This window comes from Buteo buteo, chromosome 3, assembly GCF_964188355.1.
Source record: "Buteo buteo chromosome 3, bButBut1.hap1.1, whole genome shotgun sequence".
NCBI classification, from domain to species: Eukaryota; Metazoa; Chordata; class Aves; order Accipitriformes; family Accipitridae; genus Buteo; species Buteo buteo.
In genome coordinates, this window is record NC_134173.1 from 32,374,178 (window position 1) to 32,388,137 (window position 13,960).

The 13,960-nt window shown below is 41.5% G+C and overlaps 1 protein-coding gene across 3 annotated transcripts in view; it reads left to right on the forward strand.

Moving 5' to 3' along the window:
- The first annotated feature begins 536 nt into the window (after positions 1–536).
- Positions 537–13,960, forward strand: part of SPIDR (scaffold protein involved in DNA repair) — a 207,982-nt gene continuing 194,558 nt past the window's right edge. For all 3 annotated transcript variants that reach the window (XR_012649784.1, XM_075023258.1, XM_075023259.1), the window contains exons 1-4: positions 537–662; positions 8,374–8,529; positions 9,561–9,639; positions 11,167–11,349. Coding sequence is in view for 2 of the 3 variants with exons in the window: in XM_075023258.1 (XP_074879359.1) it covers positions 648–662; positions 8,374–8,529; positions 9,561–9,639; positions 11,167–11,349 (433 nt within the window). In the remaining variant the exon portion in view is untranslated. The remainder of the gene's footprint in view (positions 663–8,373; positions 8,530–9,560; positions 9,640–11,166; positions 11,350–13,960) is intronic.

Sequence of the window (13,960 nt, forward strand, 5' to 3'; positions counted from 1 at the left end):
GCAGGCCAAAACCCGCCCAGCCCAGCGGGATGCGGTGCCAGCGATGGCGTTTCCCGCCGAGAAAGCCCCGAGGGGTCCCGCCGCCGGCCCCGCCACTCCGCCGAGCCGAGCGGCGACCCCCCCTCCACGGCAGGGCCGGTGGGCGGGCGCGCGCGGAGCCCCTTAACGCCTTCCTCACAACCGCCGCGCCGTGAGGAGGGCCTGCCCGGCGCCAGGGAGGTGGGGCGGCACCCCGTCCTCGGCGCAGCCTGCGCCTCAGAGCCCCGCAGGGAAGGAGGGAGGGGAGCGGCCGAGACCCCGCACCACCGCGGCGGCGGCGGCGGGGGAAACGCGAGAGAAGGCAGGGGGTGGCGCCCGCTCCCTCACGGCCACCAGCCCCGCCCCGCCCGCCCTCGGCCCCCACAAAGCGCATGCGCGCACTGCACCCATCACCTCCTCGGAAAGCCTCTGCCTTCCCCGCGACGTCACCCGCGGTCCGCCACGTCCGCCCAATCAGGAGCCGCGGCTCCCGCGGCGCCAAAGCTGGAAAGGGCGGGGGAGTAGCCGCCGGCTCGGGGAGGGGAGCGGGCTGGGGGTTCCCCTTTGCCCCGCCCCCCCCGGGGCTCCCCCGCCACGTGACAGGGGACGTGGCTGCCTCGTCAGGGGCGATGCCCAGTAGGAAGGTACCTGCCCGCGCGCGGGAGGGGAGGGAGGGGGCTGCGGCGGGTCCCGGCCGCCCTGGCCTTCCCTCAGGGCCGAGCCGCGGCTCCCGCCGCCGGGGCCCGGGGCGGCGGCGTGCGGAGGAGAGGCAGCCGGCTCCCCGCGGGAGGGCGGTCCCGGCGGCGGGCGGCGGCGGTGGTGTGGCCGCGCGCGTCCCGAGCAGGCGGGCGGCGGCTGGGGCCGCCGAGCCCAGGCTGGCAGCCAGCGGCTTGCGGGGAGCGGGGCCGGCGCCTCGGGCCCCGCCGGCTGCCGGAGGAGGAGAGCTCGCTCCGGCTCGTTCCGTGGCAAGGCTTGCGTACTGGCAGCCCGCCGCGCTGGAGCGGGGGCGGGAAAAGGGGTCCTTCACCGCCTTCGTGGCGTTCTCGATGGCGCAACGTTGACCTTTCGGTCATCGTTGCACAGTGGAGGCGCAGCTGCGCTGAGGGGAGAGTGTAATTCAGCCTTTTTACTAGGTGACAGCCGGGGAAAAGTGCAGGGCAAGTAAAAGCATGAGAGGAAAAGAGACTTCTCAAGATTGCCGGGCTTAATGTTCTTCCAAGTAGCTTGGCTTCTTGGGGCATGAGTGGGAGTAGAGGGAGGAGAAGCGCGCTGTGCGGTTTTTTTTTTTTTTTTGGGGGGGGGGGGGGGTTGTCTCCTTACTCTGGTAGTTTGCTCGGTGCATTTGGTGGTACCTGCAGCGTAGTAATTAGGATGCCGTCTCTGATAGGCGGTGCTTATGCTAATACTGAGGTACTGCTGAAAGACAGGCTACAAGGGTGGTTGTTTGCTGTGTAAGTACAAATAGAGTTCCAATGGCAGATCTGGATTCTAAAGCATTTCGTTTTCCATTTAGCATATGGATAAAATGGTGTGAAATTTTAAATATAACCACACTTAAAATCAGTTTTTATGGAAGAAAATGTCAACAACAAGCTTAAAGCAACCTACTATACTTCGTTTAAGTTACCTTCTAATACTGACACTACACATATTTTCTTCTAAAAAGTTTTGAAGTTCTTGACTAGTGAAAAGCTGCGCACTTCAGCTGCCAAGGTTTAACCAACTCTTGTTGCAATGTGATGACAGCTTTTGATAATAGTAGTTTCTTTTGCAGACAAAGATAATGTTCCTCGTTTTTACATCAGTGAAAACTATACTGGCCAAGTGAAAAGACAGCAGTCCTCTCCAGTTGCTGACTATTAATTAAACTATTTAAAAAACCAAACCAACCTGATACAATAACAGCATCATACCTTTTTGTTATGTATCCTAAACGTTTTGGATAATTTAATCTTGTGAAAGTTTTTCTAAAATAATTCTGTTTTAACCACTTTGATAGAGTGCAGATTTCTGTCTAACTGCTTGGCATCAGTTATTAATACAAAGTACATTTCAATAGTATTCTTATTCCATGAGGGGTTTTTTTCTCAATGTAAGCACATAGTAATTTATATTCTTGCTTAAATAAGCATGTGTAGGTTAAAAAAATCCTGATGTTCAAATGGTAATTTTATGTACATCTCTCAGTCAATAAGAATAGCCTTTCATCAAGAGTAGTGAAAATTACGAACACAAAGGAAGGTTTTAAATCAGTGTTTTAAAAATATCGGTCTCACATATCAATATCAACAGGAAAAGTATTTTGAGATTTTTTTTTTCTTTTTTTTTTTTTCTTTCCCACGTGCATGCTGACAGTGTGGAAGGAGGTATGTCAGGTCATTGTGATTGTGATCATACAGTTTAGATTTTTTCACAAATGATTATAACTTGATGAGGTCCTTTCTCAGGATCATATGTATTCTTGCGAATCGTCTTTGGAAAATATGCAAACTGGTTTTCATAGGAATAAAAAAAATAATCTTGCCTTGAAAAAAAAAATGCAGACTATGGTTTTAATTCTGCAACCTTTACTTAAATCCTCACTTGAGGATTTAAAATGCAAGGATGTTTTAATATTAAATTAAAACTTCACTTTCTGTCCAGGCACTAAAAACAGTAATTACGCTTTCAGTAGCTCAGTAGCACGAATACTGAGTTTTGCTGAAAATGAGATGCCCGTTGTCAAATTCAGTTTTATGCTGTCTTGAAATTGGGCTTTTGAAGCCCAAGACTCCTTTCCCTTAGTTTATGAGTACTTTTATGTGAAGCCTATGAGGACAAAGGTGAACGATGAGGATGGCTGTTGGTCAGTATTTGATATTTCTGTGTACTTTTATGTGATTGTTCCCTCCAAAAGTTTTTGGGTTTTTTTAAACACAAAAAGTCTCTGGAAACTAGAGCTGTGATTTTCAGCACTTTATTGTTTGTTCTGCTCTGTTAGGGAAGAATGCAATAACTGTATTTGAATACTTTTGAGTGATTCTGAAGTGACATAACTAGCTTCTGGATTTGCATGTCAGTAGCAGGAGGAGTTCATGTAGTAAAACATTTTATTGTTATTTTTTGTCCTTCAGCTTATGTTGCTTTTCGTGTTAGAGAAGGTGAAGTGTCAAAGGAATGCCACTTGCATGTGAGGTAGATAATATATTGGTCATGTTTTCCTGGGGGTTCATTCTGTGGTTTCTGGAGCAGCCCCAAGAGAGTGGGATTGTCCGGAGTGTAAAGGACTGTGTAGTGAGTAGTCTTTGAATGTACAGTCCCAGTGACTTTGTATAGGGTAGTTCTGGGCAACAGGTATTTGGCATAAGTAACAATATAGATTGATTGAGTGGAAATGTTCTAGATAGGACCATCTATTTAAAAATCAAATCCAACCCCCTGGCCCCATACTTTTAGTAGTCTGTTGCATAATTGCTATGTATATTTATTGAATTTTCAGAGTGTGTCTCCCTTTTCCTCACAACCGCACCCATGTAGGCTGATGTACCCTTATCTCACTGGAAATAACTAAAGAAGTAATGGGGGCAGTGGGGGGCGGGCGTGTTTGCTTGCTGTGCCTTTTATGTGGAGGGCTTTATCCTAATTCTACTGACACCAGCAGGAGTAATTTAATTTTTTTTTCACTCCTTTAGAAGGAACTGCTGCAGAGACAAAATGCAATGCTTTCGTGAACAGCAGTCAAGAGACAATTTCTACATGAGGTAGCTGTCCTAACCTCCCCTTTTTTAACTCAAAATTTCAGAGGTCATATTTTGTATTCAGACACTCTACACAATTTACAAGATTCTTTGCCTGACTCTTGTTTTTGTAGGAAGTCTTGGTTTTTATGAGGTACGCCAGGTCTACATGCTCTAGCTCTTTTGAGCCTGATTCAGTGATCTTTTTTTTTTAATACCAATATCTTGTTTCTATGCACTTAATGCATAACATTAATAAATTACACAAGATATTTTTTGTGTGCCCCATTCTTACACCAGAGGGTGTAAGATGGTGATTAACCTTGTGACTCAAGATTAAGAGAACTCGCTGTTGTCGCTGCATTTCTTTGGGAATAGCATGGCCTTCAGATTAGCTTCATTATAAATATTTATTCCTGAGAAACAAGTTTCTTAAAATACTAGTTTCTCTGTTGCCTTGAAGCAGGCTGTAGCAGAAGCAAAGAGCCTTTAAAACTTTCCATTTCTGCATGCCAGCCAACATATTCCTGCGGCAAAGGTTACTGGACACCAGAACTCTGTGCCAGGGTGTCGAGGACCTGCAGCCCCGAAGGCTCTGCAGGGGAAGGGTGGTGGAGCCCTCCCAGGCACAGGCACAGGTACCGTCCCACTTTGCGCAAAGGTGAAGAGCTGAACAGAGGCCCTGCAGGGCTGCTCCCAGCTCGCTTGCACCCACTCCTGGGCCTGTGGCCGGCTGCCTCGCAGCTGGCCTCCCTGCTATGGTAGTGTATTTGTAATTTGAAGCGCAGTGACGCTAGCTGCGTGTGAAAAGTGTGGTCACTGTGTTTCCCTTCTATGGGTGGTAGTCTTCATCCAGAGGGAACCCTCTGGTGTTGTTTGTGTCCTTGAGAATTTTTCTTCTGAATGGCATGTCTCATAACTTCGTACCTATGTATATCTTTAACTCTTTTCTATTGCACACAGTGTTCATATTGCAGATTTTTAATAAAAATACAGTTGTGTGCTTTACATTTATATTTGAACATAAACATTACTTTATACATGTTGAAATGATACACTTTTACATGGCATATTTTTCTTTTAAAAAACCCCCAAACTTTGGGATGTGTATGTATGTGTATACATGCACCCATACACATATACAAGCAGTGCTATGACGAACTCCCCCCTCAGTAACTGTGCACTGAAGCTGTAGGTCCAATTTCCAGAGTTCATATCAGGTATTTATATGTAGAGGTTTATATTGTCAAGGAGTTTGGGATGAGGGGAGTTGTCTTTAGCGTTGTTTTTTTCAATTTTTTTTTAAGGTTGTGTAGGATGTGGGAAATGGTGGAAAGGTATCTGCATTAAAGGCATGGAGCTGTAAGTCACTGCTGTCAGTATCAACAATCATGAAGTCCTTTTCTTTCTCTTCCCTCCAAATGGTGTCTGCCAGAAGTTTGCAGTAGCTAAAGAATATCTTGTCTGGAGGGTGTATTTCTTGTTCTGGGACTTCAGGAACTGCTTTCAGTTTTTCTCAGTGACTGTAGTGGCTATACTTTTCTGTGTGGTGCTAGCAGAAACTCTCAGATTTTCCTGTATCTGGGGAGCAGGATGCGTGGTGAGACAAAGAGGTAATTAACCAGAGCTGTCAGCAGTACTGACAGTTCTTCAGGTTGTAATTAAGCTGACATGGTGTCAAGCAGCTGCTGGAGTGGTCCCACTGGTCCTTGTATACTTTCTTCCACTGCTGTGCCAGCTGTAGATAACTAGTGCTTCTTCCCAAAGAAGTTTTCTGCTGGTTTGGTTCCTTATCACTGTGTCTGCACAGACTCTGGTGAGTACCAAGTGCTCGGGAATAAGGGGGAGAGGGGACTCCGGTTGTCTCTGGTTTGTCATGAGACCACCTGCGGTGAGACATCCCTGTAGTGCTGCTCTAAAAACCTGAGCAGCCCTGCTTTTATCCGGGCTAGGGAAGTGGAGGATTAAATAACACTCTTCTGTCGTTAACACTCATTAACTATTAAAACTATCTTTTTGCCTGTCACAGCCATGCTTGTGTAGTGCCTCTGAAGAAATATTCCCAGCTGTTTAAAAGTCATTCCCAGAGCCACTTCACATTGCACTCTTAATTTAAATACAAGCATAACCATCTATGCCATCTAAGCATAAACCCAGCTATGTGTTCTACTCATATTAGCATTTTTAAAAATCTTGTCAACTGTAAGGATACCTTTTCTATATGCACCCTAACTCTTCTTACCTAGGGAGAGGGAGTTAACATGTAGCTTTTATCCTGCCCATTATTATATGGCATTCCCTTCCCAAATCTTGACAGATGGGCACCACTGGCTGTACCTCAGCTGCCACATTCTGCTGTTCATCTCCTGCATCTTATGCTGTGCTCTTTCTTCGCTCTGTTGGTATTGCGCAGCATAGAAAAATAGAGGGATTCTGTCTCCAGGGTATGTAATGGTCTTAAGAATAAAATGGATGAGAAATTTAACAGAGAGTAATTCTCTAGTTCTGTGATTACTGGGCTTCCTAACAACAGAAATACATTACGAAGCCTGTTTTATATAACTCTTTGTGGATGCATTTATGTGGCTTTTTCACTTGTTTGCAACTGTTTCTACTTTTAATTGACTGTCAAAAGCAGTGTATTGTAAACCTATGTACAAGTTGTAATGCTGTTATTGGCACAGATACACATTCTTCAAACTAGGGTGTCCCATTTAAGAAATAAGCTTAGATTAACTGCATCTTACACTGTAAGTTTTTGTCTGCAAAAATGTATCTTGCAAAATCATCTTGAAGGTATGAAAACATTTATATAAACAAGGCTTCCAGCACTGGCTAAGGTTTAAAAAAAACCAAACAAACCCCAAACCAAACAAAAAAAAATCCCAAAATTGAAAAAGCCAACTAGAGCCATGGCATGATTTTGAGCCTTGGAGCACTACTGGTTATACTGTTAACTCTGAGCCTGGCAGAAGACATCCATTCTGGGGGACATGGAGGTGAAGCGAACATCTCCAACTGGAGTGAGGCCTTGCTGTGACATTTTGCCACAGAACCAAAAAATGAGTCTTGACATGTTTCAGTTATTAGTATTTTCCCTGTCCATACTTTCCTCTGTGCAGAGGCAGGAATACTTACCAAGAGGATACCACAATCTGGAGGTTCGTGTCTAAGCTCTCTGGAAATGGAAGCTTGGGCCAGCATCTTCACTGGGAGGAAAGCAGGATTTAAATTCTCTTTGTGTAATAATGTTAACCCTTCTTGTTTAAACTGCCATAGCCTCCTTACTTGACATCACGTTCTTATTAAAGTACTTTTGATTCCTTATTTAATACCACATCAGATTCAAGGTTGTGTTTATTTATATATCGGTGGGAGTAGTTATGAGGACAGTTTGACTTTGGTGATAATGACCTCTTGTAGTAGCTGCTTTGTGCTGTAAATACCCCCAGTGATTTTTAGAAGAGGCTCTTGGCAAGGTCAGCTGCCATCAGCAGGATCTGCAAAGCCCACTTGTTTTACTCTGCCTTCTCACCGTGCGACAATGGGACCAGCTGACCAGAGGGGATGCTGCTCACTGTATGCTTTTTGGAAAGTACTAGAACAAGTACTTGCAAGCACTCAAAAGAAGTAGAGGAAACAAATACACATTATCAGTTACAAAATGGACAAAAGTTGCCAAAGACTTTTTTTTTTTGCATATGTTTCTTAGTTTAAAGCATATGTCACAGGCCTGATGGACCAGCCTGGCTGAAAATGTACATGCTGATTAACATAACTTTGGAGTAATTCTTAAATATAGGTAGGAACTGCAGTTGATTGAGAGAAAGTGTATCAAAAGAAGAAAGACTTATTCAGGCAGTATAGTCAACATTTTGTAAGATAAGTTTCAGTAGCAGAGTGCGCTAAGATGTTTATCGTGCTTAAGATCAATTTATATGTATAAACTGGTGCAGAATCTTAAAGATAACTTTGGATGTGATAGCAGGCAATTCTCTCAGCTTCAGCTGTTCTTGGATGTTAAAATCTGTTGCATGAAATTAGCACTGGATGCTAATCAGCATCCTGTTTCGTGACTTATCTAATAGTCCAAATGACTTCCAGCATCCCATGCAAGGGGAATGCAACACTTTGTCTACCATTTTTGGGGAAATGGTTGTGAAAACAAATGTAATTCTTAAAGCTGAAAGAGTCTGGAGTTTTCTGGTTGGTTGGTTTTTAATGAAGAGCTGGATAATGATTATCTAGTTTGACCTCCTCTATAATACAGAATTCAATCAGATTAAGTGTGAGTTTGAAGGAATTATTTCGTTAAAATGTATTTTACTGAGCTGTTCCTGTTAAGGATAATATTCTCTGCTTCACTGGGCAGCTAACAGTTACTACAAATGTAACTTAGATCAACAAAAAGTGGTGTACTTATCAGAAATTAAATTTACCCATGACATTAGGGTTGTTATTATATGGTGTTGCATAAAAAATGGTTGCAAGTGTTCAAGACTTTTTTCCCCCAGCTCATTTAAAATTGGTATTTATATTTGTGAGTATTCAGAAAAAGTGGTGGTCTAGCTTAAGTAAAGTTCACTTGAAAAGAATTATGTGTACACAGTGTTTTTAATGGGTTTGTTTTTCCTTGTAGCGGAAGCGATTTTGGAATGCAGAATGCACACCCTTCCCAGATGAGACACCCCTACAGCTGAAAAAATCGAATGTCAGGACATCAGTAGCTGCTACTTCGATTTCGGATGCGTGGCTTAGGTGTGGGGATGGTTTTCAGAGCACTTCAGTGCTGGAGGTAAAATGCTGGCTTACTTAATGGTGTAAGAAAGATGCAAACTGACAGTTAAACCAATTTCCACGCTTGGCTGATTTAGAAGATGTTGCCCTTTTTTGTGTTGTTTCCCAATTAACAGCATATTGTTGTAACTGTCACAGTAGACAAAAATGGAAAGCAAGGTTACATAAGGACATTGTCTTAACTTGTTAGTGTAATTTTCTGAGCATAATTTAATATGTTTTAGGTAGTACTTATCACTTGGAAAATTTCAGTAATACACTGAGGGATACAAAAGTAATTTGACCTTTGGGATAAAGTATTCCATTTCCTAAAAAATATGGAACAAAAAGACTCTAGTTTGCATCTGAAGATTTTTTGCTACATCTAAAGAGTATGTTTGCAATAATGAATTCACTGTAGAAAATCCTGCTTTTTGATTACCCTGCAGATGTGGGTCTTGGTGCAGATGCTCTTTTGTATGATACATGGAATTGTGCTTAATTTTCTTTGTGTGTGTTGGTCTTGCTGGTCATGAACAGAGATGTTCAGCCTGCTCTGAGTGAGAAGTGCTTTGTGCTGAAAATCATTTTCAGCCAAGTTGCTTTTCTGTTTCTACTTCTGGTACTGAGCAGTCACACTGTCGCATAGCTTGTGGGATTTAATAAAATCAGAGACGGGGCCACTGAGTGCCTCTTTCTGTAACCTTTGAATAGGGCACATGCTTTATCAAGCATGCTTTTCCTGCCCACTTTTGACATTTTAATGCTGAAAACACTGGCTCTTGTTCTTTGCAAGGTCGGATGTGATTCCTTTCATAGTCACAGTAAGTTTTTATTTTCCAAAATAATGAAAATTCACCTTTTATGTTACTGTTCTCATGCTTTATTACCTCACTCACTATATCACAGTCTAGTAGAAGATAGAAAAACTGATTTGAAATTGCGCTGCTAAGTTGTGGTGGGTGAATAACAGTTTTGACTGTATTACTACATGTTAAAATTGCCTTTAATGTCTTGGTGATTAAATCTCTCTGCCTCTTTTTAATATAGTCCCTGAGAGCTACTGATAAGAAGTCCAGGATTAAGAAGCATCTTGGACCACTGTTAACATCTGCTGAAAGTGCAGCAGGTATAACTATTTCATGTTAGTGTTGTCAGAAGATTGTCACTTTGCTTTGCCCTTTATCAAAGTAGAAGTTGGCTCAAAATACTGGTTGCTTTCTTCTTCTGTTACTGTAATCAGAAGCTAATCTTGATAAGAGACACAGTCGTGATGTTATTGTGATTGGGCTCCTCTATTCATCTAGAGTGCCAGAAATATGTTCTGCAAAGCTGCAGGCACTTCAGCTATTGCTCTTGAACAAATGAAAGAAGCATCACTAATGCTGTATATAGTGCGTGTACTAGCAGGGACAGTATATTGAAATTCTTCGCATTTTTAAGAGGAGGGAATGAAAAACAACCCTTAGCTGTCTAGATAAAGGGTGAAATTATTCTCTCTTCTGCTAGGGACAGACAAGCAGGCATGAGAGAAAACATGTAAGTATGAGCAATAGATACAAACCCAGACCTTTGTCAACCTCCTGCTTTCAGAGTCTTCTATATGCATCTGAGTCTGTTTAATATTGTGATTAAAAAAAGAACTCTAGGCATAATAAAGAGGAGGAGGAGGAGGAGAACTTACTGACTCCTGCCAGTTCTTTCCCTTTTTGAATCCAGAAGAAGGGAAGGAAAGAGGGGGTGGTGGCTTCTTCAGTCTTTGTATTTCTACTTGCTCCAGCAGCTGGGCTGCTTCTGTTGGAGTTAAGCAGGTGACCTGCTACACACCTTTTGTCTACCTTTTGGGTTTCAAAATCATGCTTCTCTAGATTTCTGAAAAGAACCTCTGTGTGTTGCAGGAGGAGGGAGATGTGGTTGTGTTTCTCTCCTCTGGGCCCTCCTGCCTAATTCCAAATCCCCAGTAATTGTCTAACTTCCCATTTACCTAAAAAGCTTTAGTAGTGGTAGGAAGTGGAAAGTTCTGCCTTCCTATAATTGCTAATTCTGTATGTTCTTTGCTAAGCATTAGCAAAGCATTTTCTCCTTGCTTTTGTTGTTAAAAATGATGAAGAAATGTATTTTGAATTTAAATGTCTCACTTCAAAAACACAACAGCTATTCTTTGTTAGTCCTGAAAAGTTTAAAATTTTTTAATCTCAGGACAAAACTGGAGAGTAATCTCTACTGATGGAATACTTTTATTCATTTGTTATTCATTGTATAAAGTCAGAGAAATCCCAAACCCAGAATTCTAAGGACGGTCTTTATTTAAACCACTTATGATTTTAAAAGGTCACATGTGGAAGCATTAGGACTGTGTGTAGAGGACTATATGTCAGACAGTCATTACTTGTCCTCACTCTGCTGAAGGACAGAATGATAGCCTTGTATAAAATGAAGTGTTAGCATTCATTGTGGAGAACCAAAATGAAAATAATGCATACATGTATAAGAAATACATGTGAGTTAATGCTCCAGTATTAATCTCTGATACCTCATGACAGAATTGATATTTTTTTCCAGTTCAAAAATATTATAGTTTAATTTTTAAGAATTTTAAATTTAACAAAATTACATTTCTGTAATAATCTTAACACTTTATAATTCTTTTCATTAGGATTTGCTGCTGCTGAAAGCTCTAAGGAAGCTGAGGGCATAATATGGACCTCTAGTGGCAGTGATTTTTCAGATGATGAAAATAAGACATTGATTCCAAGGTTACACAGCAAAAGTCACGCTTCCGAAACAGAAGAATCACCTAGCAGACATGATTTATTGTTAGAGGACAGTAGTAGTGAAGGTAAGTTCAAACGCAAGCAGATTTGTAAAGAAACCTTCTGTCAACTTCGAGTGCTGTAATGAAAATTCCTTGAGGTCATTCTGACAAAACATGATCTAATCCTGTTTCAGTTAAATCAGCTGGTGGTTTTTTTCATCAATTTTGTCCAAGAATGGAATAAGCTGTTAGTATAAATCAATGTACAAAAATTTTAAACCTTGGAGTAAAGGAGCATAGTTAGGCAGGTAAAGCATGTCAGTTCATTTCAGTATATTATAATTTATTTGTACCATTTCCTTCTCTGTGTTGTGGTACCGATACTGGGGTTGTGAACAGCTTTCTCTGCCCGCTGTGTTCTACTGGTGATACTGTTGTCTGCATCTACTGACTAGATGTCGCAGACTTTGCAGCTGCAGACAGCATCATGTTCTGTAGCATGAGTTTTCATTTTGGTATGCAGTATTCCTTGTTTCCCGTTAGCTGTATTGTGCGAACAACCATGAGTTTTGTTCTTAGGATTTGCTTTCTAATTCATGGAGCAGGGGATGACAGAGGGGAGAGAAACTGATTAAAAAGTGCGGCTGAAGACAAAAAAATCTTTACTTGTGTGCTCTATTATATAAGCGTTAATTAGGATAATGTATAATTTGCATTAGAACTTGTTAGAAAGTATTTTCAATGTGAAAAATAAATCAGATTAGGTTTGTAATACATCAGCTAGATCTGAAGCATTACAGCTAGACTTCACATCCTAGATGTCTGGCAAAGTGTTCAAACACCACTGAGTTGAGCAAATGGATTGACTGATTTACTTTTTGTTTTGTGTGTGACTCTAGTTAAACATGCTCCCTAGGTTTAAATAAAAAATTCAAAATCTTCCTCCTTTCATCCATATTTTTGTCATTGATTTAACAGTGTCATTGACATATCTGATGGTCATCTTTTGTAACTCCTAGTAATTTTGTTTCCTTCTTTTTGAAATGGAAGGACTGTCCATTTTCTAGACTGCAGTCTAATGCTCACTAGGAATCTTTCTAACCTGCCATTAATATCATTCTATTGCACTTGTCTCCTGCAAGTATATCCTGCAGGGTTTAATCTTTAATTATATTTTTTTTTTTAAGAGACAATACACAGACTTGTTTTTCCTCTTGTAAGATAGCAAAACTTGGTTTCTCTGTGTAAATGAAGAAACCCTGATGCATTATGTATCTGCCTGAAGGTACTGAGGAAATCCAATCATTTCCTGTTTTTCTTCTAAACCCCCAAATACACTGAAAGCAGTTATTGAAAGAAGCAGGGAGGGAAAGAACTGTAATTTCCATGCTTTTTCATGTAACCATCATATACACTAATTACAGTATTTTACACATGTATCTGTGTGTGTGCATATATAGGTACAGTTGTAAGTATGGTGACAATACCTGAAAAAGTATTTTTGAAAGTGACATGTCCTTTCATGTGAAGTTCACCTTCAGAGACAGAGTGTTAGTACTTGAGTGTGACAAGACAAAACTGATTGTCTTGTATTTTATTAAGGAATTTACACTGCTGTCACAAGTTGCATGCAGCTTGCAACGCAGCTTCAAGAGAAACCTTTTTGTGCTACCTGGTCACCAATGTCTGTGTTTAAAATTTCTGATGAAGCTTTCTCAGTTCGAAACAGAAATGCATTCATGTGTGTGAAAAAGCAGGCAACACCGGAGCTGTGTGTTTATTTGTCTGTGTGACTTAAAAGCTTGGAAGTTCCACGAAGAAACTAGTGATTTAGATGATAGTAGCACTGCCAATTCCAGAAGGTACTGTCACAGTTCCATGGATCTGTACAGATGCCTGGAGTGTTCTGCGGGTGCCTCCTTTCTCTGCTGCCTCTCCCTTATACATGATTCTTTTGGTGTTAGAAATGTGACATTTACAAAAGCAAAAAATGAAACCCCCAAAAGCTTTCATCTTTCCTCCGAACATGCTCATTTATACAAATACAATGAGATTCTTCCTCTCAGTACCTTGGGGCATTTGGACCTGAAGGGTGGTGAGGCTGCTATGGCAGCTCAGGCTTCCACTGGCTTCAGGAGATCCTCAGAGGTATGAGTAGACTTCTGGTGTTGCATTAAATACCACCTGGTCATGAGGATGGTGGAGGAACTGTTCTGCATCTTTATCTGCATGTCTTTGTTTATTGCCATTTTGTTGTGGGTTTTTTTGACCAAAAAAAAAAAAAAATTTCTTGTGCCTGTTTCTATTAATTTATCCTAAACAAGCCTCCATCTCATGTACTTGGAGGTTTGATTTGCAAACCTGTGTATTTAGCCATGGTCTTTTAGGACATGACCATTTCAAGTATCTTCTTAATTTCTCTGTGAGGGTTACCACTAATAGCAGATGTTAACTTACACCAAATTTTCAGCTGTTCCAGGTCGCTGTCTGAGGTATTTGCTTAGAACAGTTTTTTCTGAACAAGCGCACTTGAAAATCCAACATAACTGGGACCCCCCCCCCCCCCCCCAATTAAACCCTAGGAAAACTATCAATAACTAAACTAAAAAAAACCCTACCTTCCTAAGCAGTTAAATATACTGCCTCTTTGCATTTGAAATTTTTTTTTTTAAATGTGATTTTTATACCTTTCTTT